This window comes from Phoxinus phoxinus, assembly GCF_949152265.1.
Source record: "Phoxinus phoxinus genome assembly, chromosome: 2".
Taxonomy (NCBI): Eukaryota; Metazoa; Chordata; class Actinopteri; order Cypriniformes; family Leuciscidae; genus Phoxinus; species Phoxinus phoxinus.
In genome coordinates this window covers 5,869,406-5,890,988 of record NC_136877.1, presented here as the reverse complement: position 1 = coordinate 5,890,988, position 21,583 = coordinate 5,869,406, and the positions used below count along the sequence as shown (strand labels likewise).

The following is a 21,583-nucleotide window of genomic DNA, read 5'->3' as shown; positions in this document are numbered from 1 at the left end:
CATTCATATAAAATTATTTATTTATACACACACACACACACTGATATGCTGATTTGGTGCTCAAGAAACATTTTGTGTTTATATTTTGAACACACACACACACACACACACACACACACACACACACACACACACACACACACACACACACACACATATACATACATATTGTGTGTGTGTGTGTGTGTGTGTGGTTCAGGTAAATCATATGCTATTGGACAAAATGTCCAATGGCAATATCCAAAATCCTTGTCCTTGTGGGAACAATTTTTGGTCCCCATGAGGAGGCAGCTTATAAATAATACTATGTTTTTTGAAAAAGTTTTAATAAGTTATAAAAATCATTACGTCTATGGAAAGTCCCCATAAAACATGAAAACACAATGTGTGTGTGTGTGTGTGTGTGTGTGTGTGTGAATAGGCCTGTTGTTGTTACTCAGGGTGCTTAGAGGCTGGTTTAGTATTCCTGTCTCTCTGACAATCGTGACACCCTATGGGATTGTAGGGTGGAGACCATAACGATAGAAATTGACCTTTTTGTCTGAGTTTGGTGTGTATAAGAATAGTATAGAATAAATATCCTCTATTCTGTGATATTTTTAGTTTTAAATGCCCACTTGAGACTGCGTTGTGTGCTAGTCACTTAAGAAGCACTCACATTTCTACAATAAGCAAATGATTGAATGTCAAGAACATTCTCACACACAAAAAAAGAGCACTTTACTCACCCTCATGTCGACCCAAACCTCTATGACTTTCTTTCTTCCGTGGAACATAAAAGAAGATATTTTTGAATAATGTTGGAAACCAAAGAGTTTTGGTTCCCATTGACTACCATTGAATGGACAAGAAATGGATGTCAATGGGAACCAAAACTGTTTGGTTTCCAGCAGTCTTCAAAATTATCTTCTTTTAAGGTTTGGAAAGACATGAGGGCGAGTAAATGATGACAAAATGTTAATTTTTAGATGGACTATCCCTTTAAATCTGATATACTGTACATATATTTATAGTCTGTCGGCGTTCTATCTGATACTGTGATTCACCACAACTTTTGTTTTCATCTCTATGTAAAAACACTGTTATGGTCTCAGCAGGTGTGATTATCTGTGGAGATGGATAACTAGCATCACTCTCTGAGAGTAACGTGTGTAAATGTGTCTGTGTCCTCTTGCTGAGCAGATTACCAGCGGCTGATGACGGTGGCAGAGAGCATCACTGCCTTAATGTTCCCCTTCCAATGGCAGCATGTGTACGTGCCCATCTTGCCCGCCTCACTGCTCCACTTTCTGGACGCTCCTGTGCCGTACCTCATGGGTCTGCACTCCAACGGCCAGGACGACCGCACCAAGCTGGAACTTCCCCAAGAGGTGCGTGACTTACACTCACTCCCAGAGAACACACTCATCCTGCTATTCAGTACATGATGAAGTCATGCGGGTTTTCTAGAGGATTAGTGCTTCAACCTTATAATATAGATCATTGTCAGAATGGTCTGTTTGGACTCACGTGTCGTGCATCATTAGGTCATGCATTAACATCTTCCTGGCATAAGAGGTTTGTGCTAATTAGGTTGAAATCCTAATGCTGCCAAATAAATATATGTATATATATATATATATATATATGTGTGAGCCTGGACTACAAAACCAGTCACATGGGTCAATTTCTTCAAATTGAGATTTAGACATCACATGAAAGCTGATAAATAAGCTTTCCATGGATGTATAGTTTGTTAGGATAGGACAATATTTGGCCGAGATACAACTATTTGAAAATCTGGAATCTGAGAATGCAAAAAAAATCAAAACATTGAGAAAATCGTCTTTAAAGTTGTTCATTTTTGTTCGCGATTTTGCTGCATCCACTCACAAACTCACACAAATAAATGTTTTATATATTTACGGTAGAACATTTACAAAATATCTTCATGGATCATGATCTTTACTTAATATCCTAATGATTTTTGGCATAAAAGAAAAAATTATAATTTGGATCCATACAATGTATTGTTGGCTATTGCCACAAATATACCCGTGTGACATGTGACTGGTTTTGTGATCCAGGGTCATATATACAGTACACACACACACACACCCACACACACACACACACACACACACACTGATATGCTGATTTGGTGCACATGAAACATTTCTGTTTATTATCAATGTTGAAAATATTTTGTGAATACAAAACTGTGAATACTACAATTGAATAGCGTTGGGAAAAGTTTTTAAATGAAAAGAAATTAACTTTTATTCAGCAATGACAATAAAGACATTTATAATGTTGCTAAAGATTTCTAATTCAAAATATCCTGAAAAACTGATTTGCACAAAAATATTAAGCACCAAAATCTCATGTTTTCAACATTGATAATAATAAGAATCATAATTAATAATTTAGCACCAAATCATCGTATTAGAATGATTTCTACAGTTTGTGTTTGCTGTAAAACTGAAAAAAGTGTCTTTTTAAAAGTCAGAGACCATCAAACAGGCATTATTACATACTAGGTTAAAAAATAGAGTAAAATAAACACAATAAAGTTGAAATTAAAATTAAAATGACTCAATCTTCCCAGATCTATCTGCATTTTTACAACTAAGGCTTAAAATGGAGATGCTATAAAAATATCTCTTAGCACTGTCAATACACATACAAAGTCCAAATAAAGATTGTGTTAAATGAATGTGACATTCATTCACAGTGTTAATTGGTATATTATATGTACCATATATAGCTCTAATAGCATTAAAATATACATGTAAATGTACAACACATACTGGAATATTTTATTCAGAGCCCAGAATAATTATATCTCCCTGTAAAACCCTTCTGATCTTCTTCATCTCCATACTGAGATGTGACTTAAACAATATTTGTAAAACCTTTTGTAGGAAAATAATCTCTGACCTGGCTGACTGATGAGATATCTAATCTTTCCTTGATCTTACTTGAAAAGCAACGCTTCTGTCAGTGCAAATCTAATATCAAACGTAGGTCGGTTACATTGGCGCTTCTTTTAATGCTTATGAAAGAAATCTGTGGCGCAAACCTGCAGGGAAAACAAGCTCTCTGGTGTATCGCTGCGATGTGCCCTGTTAAAAACCTACTGTCACATATTAGTATAATGGCTGAAGGATCATGTGACACTGAAGACTGGAGTAATGATGCTGAAAATTTAACTTTGATCACAGGAATAAATGACATTCTAACATAAATTACAATGGAAAATGGTTCTTTTAAATTGTAATAAATACGTCACGATATTATTGTTTTTACTGCATTTTTTTACTGCAATACTATTTGGTACTTTTCAGGTGGTGTGCATTTGTATTTGTACCTGTATTTAAATGTATAAAATGATCCAAATTTGGCAGTTGTTTGATATATAATTCTCAACTGAGCATCTTTGGATTGTAAGTGTGTCCAAAGCTCTCTAGTCTAGTGAACAGAAATTGAAGTAAATGCCACTACATTGTAGATTAATCGCGATTAATCAAATCCAAAATAAAATTGTGTTTACATAATATATGTGTGTGTATTGTGTATAATTATTTTGTTATATATATAAATACACACACATGCATGTATATATTTAAGAATTTTTTTATTTATATATTAAATAGTTCTATTTATATATAATATAAATCATATAAAAATATATGCAGTATATAAATGCAAATATTTCTCAAATATATACATGCATGTGTGTGTATTTATATATATAACAAAATAATTATACACAATACACACACATATGTTATGTAAACACAAACTTTTATTTTGGATTTGAATAATCGCGATTAATCGTTTACAGCCCTACTAAATTGTCCATTATCTTTAAGGCTCTGTTTACACCTGGTGTTAAGATGCGTTTTGGTCGATCGGATCACAAGTGGACGGCGCTAAATACAGGTGTAAACGGGGTCTAAAGCGGTTTGAGCTCGTCCACTTTTAACCACTTTTAGAGATAGTGGAAAACACATTTGATCAGATTGCTTTCGTAGTGTAAACGTTCATGTGACCGAATGTGTTCAAACCGCCACAAAACACCGTCTTCTCTCCGTCTACTGATCTAATGCGTGAACATTATGGGAAGAGCTCTAGCCAGACGGGATTTAAACCTTGTCGGCTGAAGACTCAAGTTTGGTTTGAGGATGAAAAACGCACCAAACACACTGTTTTCCCACCATTCCTGATTTCTAACACACACTCACAGCGTTCGGCTGGTTATGCAGGCTTCAGAGCAGAAGCTAAAGCTGATGCTCTTCGTGTGTTTTTCTGTCGTCTGACTTAGTTCGTTCAGTAGATCAAAAGATCTGAAAAAGCTCATACATTTAGACCATAGACCCCCTTCTCGAAAAAATCAGGACAGAAGTGGTCAAAAGTGGACAAAAAAGACGGATTAAAACACCAGGTGTAAACGGGAATGTGTCTCCCTCGTCTACTTGTGATCCGATCAACCAAAACGCATCTTAATACCAGGTGTAAACAGGGCCTAAAAAATCCTCTTTCAGAAATTTCTCCATAAAAAAAAAAGCCATAGATCAATGCTTGCAATGAAATGACTCTCGTTCTCTTCAGGCCAACCTGTGTTTTGTCGATATTGACAACCACTTCATCGAGCTGCCCGAGGACCTGCCTCAGTTCCCCAACAAGCTGGAGTTCATCCAGGAGATCTCGGAGGTTCTGCTGGCGTTCGGCATGTCTCCGGAGGCAAACCCACAATGCAGCGAGGGCCAGAGCAAGCTCAGGGGCTTCCGGTCAGGTGACACGGCCTCCGACAAGCGCAACGGCAACCTGGCCGGCTCACCGCTCAACTCGTACTTGCTGAGAGAAAACCAGACCATAGCTCGTCTGCAAGCGCTGGTCAAGAGGACTGGAGTCAGTCTGGAGAAGGTGAGCATGAGGACGCAGAACTGACTGAAACTGTGTTAATTATAGTTCCTTAAAGATACAATATGTAATTTTTTTCGCCGCTAGGGGTCACTAACCTCTTACAATAACAAAGGCGTAGTTTGATGGCGCAAAATTTCCTGCGGAATTATGGAACTTGTCATCAAGCCGATGGATCTAATAGTGTTTATGGATCAGTGAATACATTGATGTTTTTATCATGACTGTGGAATGAAGAGACAGATATCAGCGGCACACACACGAGAGTCCCGCAGATATGAAGGAATAAGGACATTTAATTCTACTGAACTACCCACAAGTGCTGTATTAATACTCACACAGGTCAGTTTATTAGACGAGTGAAACTTGTGAGGTAACGCAGCGCTGCTTCACTCGCTCTACACTATCACACTAAACTGCATTTGAGTGTGGTGAAAGTTATAATGTTATTCTATGTGTTAGTTTGTCTGTATGAGACTAGCACGGGCTGGGGAACGTTGGTCCTGGAGAGCCACTGTCCTGCAGAGTTTAGTTCCAACCCTAATCAAACACACCTGAACCAGCTAATCAATGTCTTTAGGATCATTAAGGCTACAATCAGATGAGTTTTTATCAGGGTTGGAGCTTTAGTTTTTCAGACAAACTTTAAAGGTTCGTTATGGTTCTTTAAAGTGTGTTTAGTATCCTTTTCAGTGTGAAATATATGTGATGCAATCTGGAAAAACCCATCACATGGAAATTTTACCTATTACAGATTTTGATGCCCTATTATAGCTGGTTTCAAGCCCTTTCCAGATCTGTTTTTATTTATTTAATCGTTTGTCGGTTATGAAAGTTATGGTTATCTGAAGTCGGCTGATCGCAATGATTTTCAGGAATGCAATTTTGAGAAAAACAGGTTTAATTAACCGCCACGTCCTGCTAGCGGGGACGACTGGCGCTCTTTTTTTTTATTGCCTTTTTTTCATATCTCATATTTTAGTAATCATCATAGATTAGGTATCATTCGAAAGCTTACGAACTCAAAATTCATTCTGTAAAAACCATTTTGAAATTGGAGGATTGGGAGGCGAGCAAGATCTTTTAAGATTGAGATTTTTTTCTGCACTAAACTAGTGAATTTTGCCAATATATATTCCTGAGATGATAGACAAGATGTTATAGAATAATAATTGAATGAAATCCCAATTTTGACCAAAAAATAAACGTACCAGCGCGACATCCAACAGGTTTTCCCAGATCGCATCACTTATAGTGAGAATGTAAAAGGTCTGCAAAGTTTCAAAGATCAGGTGCCAAATTGATTTTAGTTCGTAAAAATGAACAAAAACTACATTTTCAGCTTGTAGGCAAGTGAATAAACATTTAAAATGTTTTATTATCACACTGATTGGCATCCACATTATGATAACATAATAAGGACATGGAAGGGACAAGGACATAAGGATCCCTAAAGCACTGTTTCCTGTGGGAATTGCATAATAAAGCATAACCACAAGTTCATCCACCTCAATAAAGTATAACTTTAGAGTTCAAGCATCAAGTGCTTTAACTAATAAAGCCCTCAGAGAAAACAAAACTTCCAGGAAAGAAAAAAATGCATAGAAAAACAAAAAGCTCACAGGAAAAAAAAGCATACATTGACTACAACATTTTTGTTGGTTCTCTTGTTTTTGCATTTGTTCATAATTTCTTTGTATGTCAGTCTGACCAAAAATTATGTTCGCACAATTTGGCTTGTTTTATTGCGTTATTCTCTCAGATAAAACAATTGACAATAGACAAAACTATACGCAATTGTTTTTGATTTCATAAAATGTAGCAAATTGCATTTAGACCAGAATATATTCCACAATTCATTTCTTGATGCTGTAAATTCTCAGACAAAAGAGTTTCTCTCGCTCCTGTGTTCGTCTGGTTTCTCTGGGGATTTGCCTTGAATTCAATAAATCCTTTTTTTGACACCGAACAATAACTTCAGCGGTGATGTTGACAGCTGCTTTGTGGAAGACACAGCCTATCTCTTCAGTGTGGGCAATACTGATAGTTATTGTGTGGGCAATGAAAAGATGAATAAATGGCGGTTAAGACAGAGCGCGCTCTGTTCTGATTCCCAGAAAGCTCGAGGTCTCTGTTGATGACATTAAGCAGCTTAAGGACACAGTCTTTCTAAAGACAGCGATTGACCCCTTTACTCCTAATCCTAATATAGCTCCTAGAGAGAGTCACATCTTTAAAGCTGCACTAGTTCAACTCCATTATACTGACTTGATATTCAGCGATTCCCATATTTAGAGTGAGCTGTCAGGCACTTGTTTGCTTCTCTGGCTCTCTGTGTGTTGCCACTTGCTCTGTACGGTTATATTCTCCCGGGAACGAGTCTCGTTTGCCTCATAAATCAAAGCAGATTTGTAGACTTCCGTTCCCAGCACTCCCTGCTCCCTATTCAGGGTGTTTCCATGGAGAACAGATAACTCAGATCAACTCCAGAAGCTGTGCTGATATTTGCTCTCACATTTTCCCACTCTCTCTTCTTCCAGCTTTGTTAACCCCTTCCTGTACTTTTAAAGTTGGCATGAAATGGAAATTCAGTTTTCTAAACGCTTGATCTTATTGAATGATTCATCATGCATGTTTCATATATGTGACCCTGGACCACAAAACCAGTCACATGGGTCATTTTCTTTTCTTTTTTGAGATTTATGCATACTGTAATCTTAAAGCTGAATAAATACGCTTTCCAATTGATGTGTGGTTTGTTAGGATAGGACAATATTTAGCCGAGATACAACTATTTGTAAATCTGGAATCTTGAGGGTGCAAAAAAAAATCTAGGAATTGAGAAATTCTCCTTTATGTTCACGATTGTGCTGCATTCACTCACATAAATAAATGTTTTATATATTCAAGGTAGGAAATTTACTAAATATCTTAATCGAACATGATCTTTACTTAAAGGTGCATTAAGCAACTTTTCATGTTAAAAATACCCGTTTTCTAACCCATACATCCTTAAATAATCGCCTGATGGGCTGAATGAGCCCTTCTCTGATCACTGAGATTGTCTCTATAATCCTGTAAAGTAAAATAAATAAGAGGGATTCGGGCCGGAGTTTTAGACTGGGCGTGACGTCATGCGCGTTCACGTCACGCTCACATAGCTATGTCTGGCAGGTTTGTGTATTCGCCGGCATTCTCCGTAGAAGATGGATTGTAAGAGACCTGCTTGTAGTTCATTTCAAACACCAACGCAAACTCCACGTAAGATAAAAAAAAAGAAAACTTTTGTCTAGTGCGTGCACATCTCTGGCTGCAGTTTCGCTTGCCGCCAGAGGTGGCATAGTTCTGCAAAAACTCAGAATCTTGCTCTATGCACCTTTAATATCCTAATGATTTTTGGCATAAAAGAAAAATCTATAATTTTGACCCAAAATTTTTGTAATGTGTTGTTGGCTGTTGCCACAAATTTACGCGTGCGACATATGACTGGTTTTGTGATCCAGGGTCACATATATAATAAAAAAATGTAAGCTTGCATTTTTTTAATCAAAATATCAAAACTTAATCTTCTGGTGAAACGTCAGACTTCTCTCTGGTGATGTAGGCCAGACTTTTCCAATCATTTATTCTGCTTAAATCCTGCCCTTTTCTTACAGTTCAGTTACAATTGAGATCTGCCTCCATCCAATCAGCAATCGATGCATAAAACCAAGTCCCACCCCACATTTTTGTCTTTGTCTTTTATCCTTTTCACTCAAGAAAAGATCTGTCGCTACTTCCGACTTCAGTATTTTTCCTGGAGTGTAATTTAGCATTAGAAACATGTAGACTGGTGATTTTGTTGTCTTTTGTTAAAAAAATTTTTTAATGCTGATATTAAGATGACATTGCGTCCACACCAAAGTTTCCTCCAATCAAGTACATCTAAATGTTCACGAAGCAACAGGGGACATTAAAGGGAGGGTAGGTAATTTTCGGAGAGGCTAACAATAGCGAGCTAGCTTTGAAAGCACGAGATCCCACCCTCCCTTAAGAGCGTCTCCAAACCCACGCCTCGTCCAAAACGGTTTGCTAATATTGGACTCCTGTCTATTCATTGTCAACTATTTTATATAAATACTTATGTATTGGCTAATATTTTAAATGCGTGTAACGTTATTGTTTAAAATGTGCAATGTTCAAATGCAAAGACAGCACGTCTCAAATGGAAGCCTTTTTTTCTGTGGGATTTAGTATCATATTTGGATATTTGGATTATTTGGATTATTTGTAATAATAAATCAAGTAGCCTATCTTAAATGTACACACAGTGTTTCTATTTTTTTTTTTTTTTTTTTTTTTTTACTATTTTCTTAGGGGTTTCTACTGTTTTACAGGGGTTCCTTAATTTACTTAGACTAGTTGAGTAGAGTGAACGCATACAGGAGAAACCCTACGTTTTGTCTTGTTCGAGAAGCCATTTTACTCAGATATACGTCACACAATAGGGAAGAAAAGACTATTGCAAATTCCTTTTTATGCTAACTTTTTTTTTTGTCTGTTTATAAGCGTTTTGTTTTTCTTTCCGTGTGTTTGACAGTTGGATGTGAAGGAGGACACGAGCACTAATAAGGATTTAAAAGTGCAGTGTGATGAAGATGAGATGAAGAAGCATCGGTTGAACATTCGGGTGCGAGAGGTCTTCGCCAACCGCTTCACGCAGATGTTCTCGGACTACGAGGTGTTTGTCATTCAGCCCAGCCAAGACAAAGAGTCCTGGTTCAGCAACCGAGACCAGATGCAGAACTTCGACAAGGTAGCATTTCACTACTCATTTATTCACAATTCACTACTCATTTATTCACAATTCACTACTCATTTATTCACAATTCACTACTCATTTATTCACAATTCACTACTCATTTATTCACAATTCACTACTCATTTATTCACAATTCACTACTCATTTATTCACAATTCACTACTCATTTATTCACAATTCACTACTCATTTATTCACAATTCACTACTCATTTATTCACTACTCATTTATTCACAATTCACTACTCATTTATTCACTACTCATTTATTCACAATTCACTACTCATTTATTCACTACTCATTTATTCACAATTCACTACTCACTACTCATTTATTCACAATTCACTCATTTATTCACAATTCACTACTCATTTATTCACTACTCATTTATTCACTACTCATTTATTCACTACTCATTTATTCACAATTCACTACTCATTTATTCACTACTCATTTATTCACTACTCATTTATTCACTACTCATTTATTCACTACTCATTTATTCACAATTCACTACTCATTTATTCACTACTCATTTATTCACAATTCACTACTCATTTATTCACAATTCACTACTCATTTATTTACTACTCATTTATTCACAATTCACTACTCATTTATTCACTACTCATTTATTCACAATTCACTACTCATTTATTCACAATTCACTACTCATTTATTTACTACTCATTTATTCACAATTCACTACTCATTTATTCACTACTCATTTATTCACAATTCACTACTCATTTATTCACTACTCATTTATTCACAATTCACTACTCATTTATTCACTACTCATTTATTCACAATTCACTACTCATTTATTCACAATTCACTACTCATTTATTCACTACTCATTTATTCACTACTCATTTATTCACAATTCACTACTCATTTATTCACTACTCATTTATTCACTACTCATTTATTCACAATTCACTACTCATTTATTCACTACTCATTTATTCACTACTCATTTATTCACTACTCATTTATTCACAATTCACTACTCATTTATTCACTACTCATTTATTCACTACTCATTTATTCACAATTCACTACTCATTTATTCACAATTCACTACTCATTTATTCACTACTCATTTATTCACAATTCACTACTCATTTATTCACTACTCATTTATTCACAATTCACTACTCATTTATTCACTACTCATTTATTCACTACTCATTTATTCACTACTCATTTATTCACTACTCATTTATTCACTACTCATTTATTCACTACTCATTTATTCACAATTCACTACTCATTTATTCACTACTCATTTATTCACTACTCATTTATTCACTACTCATTTATTCACTACTCATTTATTCACAATTCACTACTCATTTATTCACTACTCATTTATTCACAATTCACTACTCATTTATTCACAATTCACTACTCATTTATTCACTACTCATTTATTCACAATTCACTACTCATTTATTCACAATTCACTACTCATTTATTCACTACTCATTTATTCACAATTCACTACTCATTTATTCACTACTCATTTATTCACTACTCATTTATTCACAATTCACTACTCATTTATTCACAATTCACTACTCATTTATTCACTACTCATTTATTCACAATTCACTACTCATTTATTCACTACTCATTTATTCACTACTCATTTATTCACAATTCACTACTCATTTATTCACAATTCACTACTCATTTATTCACAATTCACGTTGGTTTATTGCTGGTTCGAGGAGGGCAACAAGCTCTGACCAGCTTGACAACAACCAACTCTCAGTTACTTAAAGTAACGGACCAAGAAGTTGTATTGTTAAAGTTTTATGAATTTAATTGATTAGACATGCTTTTCGAATATTAAAATGTAATCCAGAAAAATGTGAACGGAAAACACCGTTTCGGAAAAAGATCAAACTGAATTCCCAGGGCTACAGAAGCAGTAAATAATATATTATAATTATTTTGTATTATTATAATTTTTTCAACCTTTTTTTATCTTGACTTAACAAAATAATAGTTTCCTCATGATTTCGGCATAAAATAGTTTTCTCGGGATCTCAACATAAAATAATTGTTTTCTCGTGATTACAACTTAATTTTTTCTGTGTCTTTGAAAAATAATGAATAATGATAATATAATTTTATTGTTTTTCTTTTAAGTTTATGAGCAAAATTTTTTTTTTTTCACTCCGGCTTCAGAGTTTTTAGGCCTGCTTTTCTTAAAGTTTGCCGGTTAGAACGAAATAATATGATTAGTCAATAACGTTTATTTTATAATGAGTGTTCATTGTGCTAAAAAGTTTTGATAAACACAATAAAATCATATGTGACCCTGGACCACAAAACCAGTCACATGTCGCACGGGTATATTTGTGGCAATAGCCAACAATAGTATGGGTCAAAATTATCCAGTTTTCTTTTATGCCAAAACTCATTAGGATATTAAGTAAAGATCATGATCCATGAAGATATTTAGTAAATTTCCTACCTTAAGTATATGAAAAAAGTATTTTTGTGAGTGAATGCAGCACAATCGTGAACATAACTGCACAACTTTAAAGGAGATTTTCTCAATGTTTCGATTTTTTTGCACCCTCCAGATTCCAGATTTTCAAATAGTCATATCTCAGCCAAATATTGTCCTATCCTAACAAACTATATACATTAATGGAAAGCTTATTAATTCAGTGTTCAGATGACGTATACACCTCAATTAAAAAAATATTACCCATGTGACTGGTTTTGTGGTCCAGGGTCACATATTATTCAGGCTGGTGGTTCGATGACATCAGTTACGGCTTTATTTATTCTGAACAAGTTAGTTTAGAGAAACTGATCAAGAGAAGTGTTGTATGTTTTGGATGCTGATACTCCTTTCAGCTTCACGGACCATTCCTAAACTTTCCCCACTGCAGGCCTCCTTCCTGTCGGACCAGCCAGAACCGTACCTGCCATTCCTGTCCCGCTTCCTGGAGACGCAGATGTTTGCCTCTTTCATCGACTGCAAGATCCTCTGCCACGATGACGAGGACAAAGAGCACACGCTGCGAGTGTTTGATTCCCGCGTGGACAAGATCCGCATGTTAAATGTCAGGACGCCCACCCTGCGGACCTCCATGTACCAGAAATGCACCAATATTGAGGAATCAGGTGAGATAGCTTAAGCATAGTGACTAGTTTTATTTACAAATGCATGCAGGGTATAAACTTTTTTTCATTTAAATTTACCATTTTTTTTTTTGTTTTGTTTTTTACTGGGCATAAAACTGTATTTTGTATTATTTTATATAAAATGGTTAAATTCACCAGATCTATTTTGTGAATGCTTGTAATAGATCTTATTGTGAACGGTAAAAACAACAGACTTTTGAGTCTCTGACTGTGGTGACGGACTCTTAAGTCACTCCAGCCTTTCTTACAGGCTCACATTCAGATCTGCCTTCATCCAATCAACGACCGATGGATGTTTTTGTTTTTTTGATAATAATATTAATAAATAATAATATTGGTTATATGACTGAATAGACAGAAGAAAAGATGTCACCTCTTATGTTTCAGCGCAACATCAAATAACAGTTTTCATTTTATTTATAAGTTATATATGTTTAGTGTGGTAGCTTGTTTCAGCCATGGAATAAATAAAATAAAAAAGGTAATTGCAAGTTTTAAATCTCATAATTCTGAGGGTGAAAAGAGGTAAATTGATGTATATAGACATAGCTGACTTTTTTTCTCAGAATTGCACATTTATATCTTGCATTTCTGATTTTTTCAGATATAAAAGCAGAATTTTGAGAAAATAGTCATAATTGCTGCTTTGCATTGCAAGAAAAAACCTTGAATTGTGAGTTTATATCTTGTATTCAGACTTTTTTCTCAGAATTGTGAGAAACAGTTTGAATTATAAATATGAGATAATGTTGGAATTACCTTTTTATTTTTTTTATGGTGGAAACAAGCTTCCGTAATTTAGGAAAATGTATTGTATATAATTAAAAAATATATATTGTTATAATTATAGCTTTTTCCCTAAAAAATAATTACCGTACCTATCTTTTTATCCTTGCATATTTGTAGCAACCAATAACTTTACTTGCCAAAGTTAATTTCAATAATCTATTAATATTGGTTGTCATTTTATTAATAAAATGCCTTCATTCATCCATTCATTCATATATATTGGTTGTATTTCAAAATATACAGAAGAAAAGGTTTGTAGGCTCATTTGTGTTTCATACTTTAAACAAACTTTTTAATTCTATATCTGATCCGTCAATTTACCTAACTGCTTTATATCTTGCAATTCGGATTTTATAACAAAAAAGAAAAAAGAAAAAATAGTCAGAATTGCTGCTTTGCATTGCAAGAAAAACTCAGATTGTGAGTTTATATCTTGTATTCAGACTTTTTTCTCAGAATTGTGAGAAAAAGTTTGAATTATAAATATTTGAGATAATGTTGCAATTACCTTTTTTATTAATAAAATGCCTAATTTATTCATTCATTCATTCATTCATTCATTCATTCATTCATTCATATATATTGGTTGTATGTCAAAATATACAGAAGAAAAGGTTTGTAGGCTCATTTGTGTTTCATACTTTAAACAAACTTTTTAATTGTATTATTTATTTATTATACATATTACATATACATATTTAGTATGGAAGCTTGTTTCAGCCATGGAATAAAACAGGTAATTGCAACGTTTTATCTCACATATATTTATAATTCTAACTTTTTCTCACAATTCTGAGAAAAAAGTCTGAATACAAGAAATAAACTTGCAATTCAAGCTTTTTTCTTTCAATGCAAAAAGCAGCAATTACCGGTATGCCTTTTTTTCTAAAAATTCTGCTTTTATATCTCACAATTCTCAGAAAAAAAAGTCAGAATGCAAGATATAAATGCGCATTTCTGAGAAAATAAAGTCAGCTATGTCTATATCCGATCCGTAAATTTACCTAACTGCTTTATATCTTGCAATTCGGATTATATATATAAAAAAAAAAAATCAGAATTGCAAGATATAAATACCCGCAATAAAAAAAAAGCAAGAATTGTGATTTTATAAATATGTCAGATAAAATGGCGCGAAAAACTTTGATCTGTTTTCCTCATGACGCATCAGTCAAATGGAAATCTCTGTAAGTTTTATCCTGTAATCCATAGGCAGCTCGCTTCATGCTGAAATCCACTTCCTGCAATGCATTATTGATAGGATTTTTAGATCAAGCTCATTTGTGCATTCAGATGTCTTCCATAATATGGAAGCTTATGAGTAGCAATATTCAATTTGATATGTAATATGCAAAATGACAATTCAATATGTAAAATGGCAATGCATTTCTGTAATTACATTTACATTTTCCCATACATTTGTGCAACGTTTGGTGCAAAATGAAAATGAAAATGCAATTATATAATTTACATTTGCCATTTCATACACTAGGTTTAATATGTAAATTGAATACATATTTTAACGCTTTATAAGTTGCAAAATGAAAATGAAAATGTATTACAGAAATGATTAGATATGTGTAACATGTTCAAGCAACAACTGTTGCAAAATGATCATTCAAATGTTATTTTTCTCAATTGCATTTACACTCACAGTCAAGACACTTACGATTGCATTTTCATTCAATGTCCCGCAATGTATGTAGCAAAATTCAATGTGCACATTGAAAATGCATTCCGAGCAGATCACGTCTGTCTCCGCCCCCTCCCGCCATGTCAATCACTGCGTGAAGGCGGGGCACGGGCACGGCAACAGGTAAACATAACGTGCTTTTTGAGACGAAGATTGTTACGCGTATTAAGGCAGACAATTCTCCCAGACGTTCCAACAACGTATTTGTTCTATCACCTACATACGCGTAACAATCTTCGGAATAACTACCGTTTCTCTGTTCACGCTCCACTTCATCTGCTAGGGTATTTAACGCCCGTATTATCTCTGCCGCCGCCATGTTTCCAACATCTCAAAAAGCACGTTATGTTTACCTGTTGCCGTGCCCGTGCCCCGCCTTCACGCAGTGATTGACATGGCGGGAGGGGGCGGAGACAGACGTGATCTGCTCGGAATGCATTTTCAATGTGCACATTGAATTTTGCTACATACATTGCGGGACATTGAATGAAAATGCAATCGTAAGTGTCTTGACTGTGAGTGTAAATGCAATTGAGAAAAATAACATTTGAATGATCATTTTGCAACAGTTGTTGCTTGAACATGTTACACATATCTAATCATTTCTGTAATACATTTTCATTTTCATTTTGCAACTTATAAAGCGTTAAAATATGTATTCAATTTACATATTAAACCTAGTGTATGAAATGGCAAATGTAAATTATATAATTGCATTTTCATTTTCATTTTGCACCAAACGTTGCACAAATGTATGGGAAAATGTAAATGTAATTACAGAAATGCATTGCCATTTTACATATTTTACATATTGAATTGTCATTTTGCATATTACATATCAAATTGAATATTGCTACTCATAAGCTTCCATACCATTAGCTCTGCTGATGAAAATGGAAATGGAGCCAAATGGAAATTGTATTTATTATTAACGTGAATAATGATTGATTAAAAGATGTTTGTACAGAGAAACTATTTTAAAGCCCCTCATTTATCATCATCATCATCATCATTGTCATCATAGAGCTGATTAGAAAGTTATTTTATTGCATTTAAGATTTTGTTTTTCATTGGTAGTGCTTGATAAGAAGTAAACCCTAAATTGAAGTATTATAATGTGGTGCCTGACATTTTTTTAGCCATCAAGCTCTATTTTGCATTAGTAAAAAAAAAAAAAAATCTATTAAATTAATTTTAAAGGATAGTTAATTCTGTCGTCATTTACTCACTATGGGCCCTATCTTGCACCCAGCGCAAAAAAACCCAATCTAAAGACAGCGGCGCGTTGCGCGTTATTCATATGGTATTTTAAGGGCGCGTGCTTGGCCATAATGTAGCGTGTTAACGCGCATACACTTTGATTTTCTAATATAAACAGACGCAGCAGTTTTCATTTTTGCAAATCATACATTATTACAAGGAAAAATATTAACACACGAGGGAAATCATTGTTGTGTCCATGAAGATGTGAAAAAATCTATCTAGATTTTAAAAAAAAAATCTAGATTACACATTTACCCAAATTATACGCCTGTTTAACCGAAGCTAATTTGTGTGGGTTTCTCCCATCATCCCCAATGTCACTTCTCTGTGTTTTACGGCCCTGACGAGAACGTCGATCTCCTCGGCTGTGAACCGCTCCTGGCGTGCGCTGGCAAATCCGCCGTTATAATAGCAATCCGCCATAGAACAAGCGCGCCGGCTCTTAAAGGGAATGTGAGAGGACGCTCTGATTGGTTTATTTCATTTTACGCCCAAACCACACCTATGAATAATGAAGCTACTTCAGACCAACACATTTTAGATTTGCGCCAGGCGCAAGAGTCGTTTATCCCGCCGGGAAAATAGCAACAGCGCCCGAGATCCACCCACAAAGTTACTTGCGCTTTGACACTTGCGTTTCAGATCGTTAAAATAGGGCCCAATATGAGTAATGTTGTTCCAAACCTGTATGGATTTCTTTCTTCTGCTGAACACAAAAGAAGATATTTTGAAGAATGTGGGTGAAGTGAAGAATTTCTAGTCCCCATTGACTTCCATATCTATATTTTTTCTGTACTATGGAAGTCAATGGGGACCGGCAACTGTTTGGTTACCAGCATTCCTCGAAATATCTTCCATAATTTCCACCAGAAGAAAGAAACTCAAGCAAGTTTGGAACAAATTGAGGGCGAGTAAATGGTGACAGAATGTTCTTGTTTGGGTGAACCATTCCTTTAAATTAAATTAAATGAAATACATAAAGTTCTCCGCTCTTGCTGTAGACTTCTAACGGCTGACAGATTTAGTGTTGTGTAAGAGATATTTTGAGCGTGGCGTGTGGGTTCACATCAGTGGTCTCTTGGACCACATCACTAGCTCACTTTCCTCCCACCTTGTGGGTTTTGTGTGTCTGTGATTAAAGACGTAATTTCTTTGGTGATTCATCCGTAATGTGTGTGTGTGTGTGTGTGTGTGTGTGTGTGTGTGTGTGTGTGTGTGTGATGTGTGTCACTTCAGAAAAGGCCATTGAGATGCGACTGTGTAAGATCGACCACACGGCTCTGCACCCCCACCTGCTGGACATGAAGATCGGTCAGGGCCGCTACGAGCCGGGCTTTTTCCCTCGCTTGCAGTCGGATGTGCTCTCCACTGGACCCACCAGCAACAAGTGAGAAGGAATCTTTTCCTAGATGTATTGAGAGATCAATTATTACACAAGTAGTGCTAGGCGGCATGACCAAAAATCCATATCACAATATTTTTCGCACTTGATCCGGTTTCACGGTATATTACGTTTTTTTTTTTGTATGACATTTTCTACTGATTGAGAGAGGAAATACTGCAGTAGATTGACTCATGTCTGGTTCAGATTACACGATTCTTTTGTATGTTACGATAGTCACTGTGTCAGATTATGCGATTTTGACTCCTAAAATCTTGTCGTGTCTCACACACACACTCTCTCTCACTCACTCACTCACTCACTCACTCACTCACTCACTCACTCACTCACTCACTCACTCACTCACACACACACTCTCTCTCACTCACTCACTCACTCACTCACACACTCTCGCTCGCTCGCTCGCTCGCTTACACACACAGTACACTCACTCACACACGCACACTCACACACACACACACACACACTCTCACTCACTCGCTCACTCACTCGCCCACACTCACACACACACACACACTCTCACTCACTCGCTCACTCACTCACTCACACTCACACACACACACACTCTCGCTCGCTCGCTCGCTTACACACACAGTACACTCACTCACACACGCACACTCACTCTCACTCACTCACTCACTCACTCACTCACTCACTCACTCACTCACTCACACACACACACACTCACTCTCGCTCACTCACTCACACGCACACTCACTCTCGCTCACTCACTCACACACACTCACTCTCGCTCGCTCGCTCACTCACTCACTCACACACACACACACTCACTCTCGCTCACTCACTCACACGCACACTCACTCTCGCTCACTCACTCACACACACTCACTCTCGCTCGCTCACTCACTCGAGCACACACTCACTCGAGCTCGCTCACTCACTCGCGCACACACACACACACACTCACTCTCGCTCACTCACTCGCGCACACACTCACTCTCGCTCGCTCACTCGCGCACACACACACTCACTCTCGCTCGCTCACTCGCGCACACACACACTCACTCTCGCTCACTCACTCGCGCACACTCACTCGCGCACACTCACTCTCGCTCGCTCGCTCACTCACTAACTCATGCACACAGACAATCGTGACAGACAGAACTAATGTATGGGAAACACTAATATAATTTGACAGCTAGTATCAATTATAGTTTAACCTATCCATCTTCACCGTCACACTTAGTAACACACACAGCTGTGCATCACCACAGTGCAACAGTGAAAAGACCCTCTCCACAGTGTTTAAGCGACATACACCGGTATTGCGGTATATTAAAAATGTATATCATAACAAAAATAAACACCGGTATTCAGTATAAACCAGTATACCGCCCAGCACTACACACAAGGCTTAGGCACAATGTGGATCAGCATCACTTGTTGGTCCTGAAATGAGAAATTACTTCCCCTAAAATGTGATTGTTTGCTAGTAAAGCTGGATATATTCATTCAAGAGAGGGAATTGATTCAAACCCTCATTCAGCTATTTGATCACTAAACATGTTGATGGTTGTTTGGCATTTTATATGCTTTAAAGGGTTATCTCACCCAAAAATAAAAGTTCTGTCATCATTTACTCACCCTCTTGTTGTTTCAAACCCGTAAGACTTTTGATCATCTTCATTTCTGAAATTGATGAGGTAATTGAAATTGATGGAGGTTCGTATCACTGTGTTTACTAGTGCTGAGGAAGATCTGGAGCTGAAATTCAGATATGGTAATTTTAGTTAGTCGACCAATCACAACAAACTGGGCCGTCTGGCCAATCAGAGCAGAGGAAGCTCTTGGAAAGGCTGGGTTTAGAAAGACCGAATCCTTTATCTAACCATTTCAGAAAATGTGAGGAAAGAGGCGATGCTGCAATGAATATTATAAGAAAATAAATTAAAACATTTGCTTTAAATATATATATATATATAACTTGGATGCATGTAAACCTATTGTAAGAGACTAAAATTAGGAATGTTTAAAATAGCATGAGAGAGGCACTGTTATGGACACTTTAATGTTAATTATTATTATTATTATTATTTGTTTGGCCTGGATGAACTGGGTTATTTATAAAATAATTATAAAAATGTAAATAAAAAAATCACTTTTGTATTTTGTGTATATTTTGGCTTATTTCTATTGAATTATAATATTGTAATATTGGCGCCCCCCTGTGGTGACATGTTTAACTAGTAACTGGAAATGGCAGCAGGACAAGTTTTCAACAGCAGTGTAAATGTGCTGGCGCTGTGTTTATGCCGTACAAAACCAAGAGGAAGAAATAAACAGTTTCAAAGAGGAATCACTGCTTGTTGATGCTAGACCCCGTTGGTAGAAGTCATAGCAATGCTTAATGATTCGCTTCTACAGGCACTTCAGATCTCCTGGACAACAATGACTGATTAACTCGAAAGCCATTCAGAGCCAAAATATTTTGACAAATATTAAATAATGTAGGAAAGGCTTAAAAATATAGTTTTAGCTATATTGCCCCAGCTGTAGTTGCTTCAAGATCAACAAGGATGCTGCTCCAACACGGTGTCTTGCTTTGGTAAATCAAGCATTGAGACTCTTTCTCATAAGCCAAGTGCAAACTGTGGAGGCCAGTTGTTTGAATTGTTTTGTTTTAATGTAACGGTGTTGTTGTGGTGTGTTAGATGGGCGAAGCGCAGTGCACCAGCACAATGGAGGAGGAGGGACAGACAGAAACAGCACACTGAACATCTCTATCTGGACAATGACCAGAGAGAGGTGAGTGAGTGAGTGAGTGAGTGAGTGAGTGAGTGAGTGAGTGAGTGAGTGAGTGAGTGAGTGAGTGAGTGAGAGAGATAGTGAGTGAGTGAGTGAGTGAGTGAGTGTGTGTGTGAGTGAGTGTGTGTGTGAGTGAGTGAGTGAGTGAGAGAGTGAGTGAGAGAGTGAGTAAGATAGTGAGATAGTGAGTGAGTGAGAGAGTGAGTGAGAGAGTGAGTAAGATAGTGAGATAGTGAGTGAGTGAGTGAGTGAGAGAGTGAGAGAGTGAGTGAGTGAGTGAGTGAGAGAGTGAGTGAGAGAGTGAGTGAGAGAGTGAGTGAGTGAGTGAGTGAGTGAGTGAGATAGTGAGATAGTGAGATAGTGAGTGAGAGAGTGAGAGAGTGAGAGAGTGAGTGAGTGAGTGAGTGAGTGAGTGAGTGAGTGTGTGAGTGAGATAGTGAGTGAGTGAGAGAGTGAGTGAGTGAGTGAGTGAGTGAGTGAGTGAGAGAGTGAGTGAGAGAGTGAGTGAGTGAGTGAGTGAGTGAGTGAGTGAGATAGTGAGATAGTGAGATAGTGAGAGAGTGAGAGAGTGAGAGAGTGAGAGAGTGAGTGAGTGAGTGAGTGAGTGAGAGAGTGAGTGAGTGAGTGAGTGAGTGAGAGAGTGAGTGAGATAGTGAGATAGTGAGTGAGTGAGAGAGTGAGTGAGATAGTGAGATAGTGAGTGAGTGAGTGAGTGAGAGAGTGAGTGAGATAGTGAGTGAGTGAGTGAGTGAGTGAGTGAGTGAGTGAGAGAGTGAGAGAGTGAGTGTGTGTGTG

At 36.6% G+C, this 21,583-nt stretch overlaps 1 protein-coding gene across 4 annotated transcripts in view; it reads left to right on the top strand.

The window, feature by feature from the left end:
- Positions 1-21,583, top strand: part of dennd5a (DENN/MADD domain containing 5A) — a 73,718-nt gene that overhangs the window by 28,011 nt on the left and 24,124 nt on the right. For all 4 annotated transcript variants that reach the window (XM_079587984.1, XM_079587985.1, XM_079587983.1 and 1 more), the window contains 6 exons: positions 1,183-1,370; positions 4,594-4,908; positions 9,485-9,700; positions 12,620-12,854; positions 17,857-18,007; positions 20,695-20,788. In XM_079587984.1, coding sequence (XP_079444110.1) covers positions 1,183-1,370; positions 4,594-4,908; positions 9,485-9,700; positions 12,620-12,854; positions 17,857-18,007; positions 20,695-20,788 — 1,199 coding nt within the window. The remainder of the gene's footprint in view (positions 1-1,182; positions 1,371-4,593; positions 4,909-9,484; positions 9,701-12,619; positions 12,855-17,856; positions 18,008-20,694; positions 20,789-21,583) is intronic.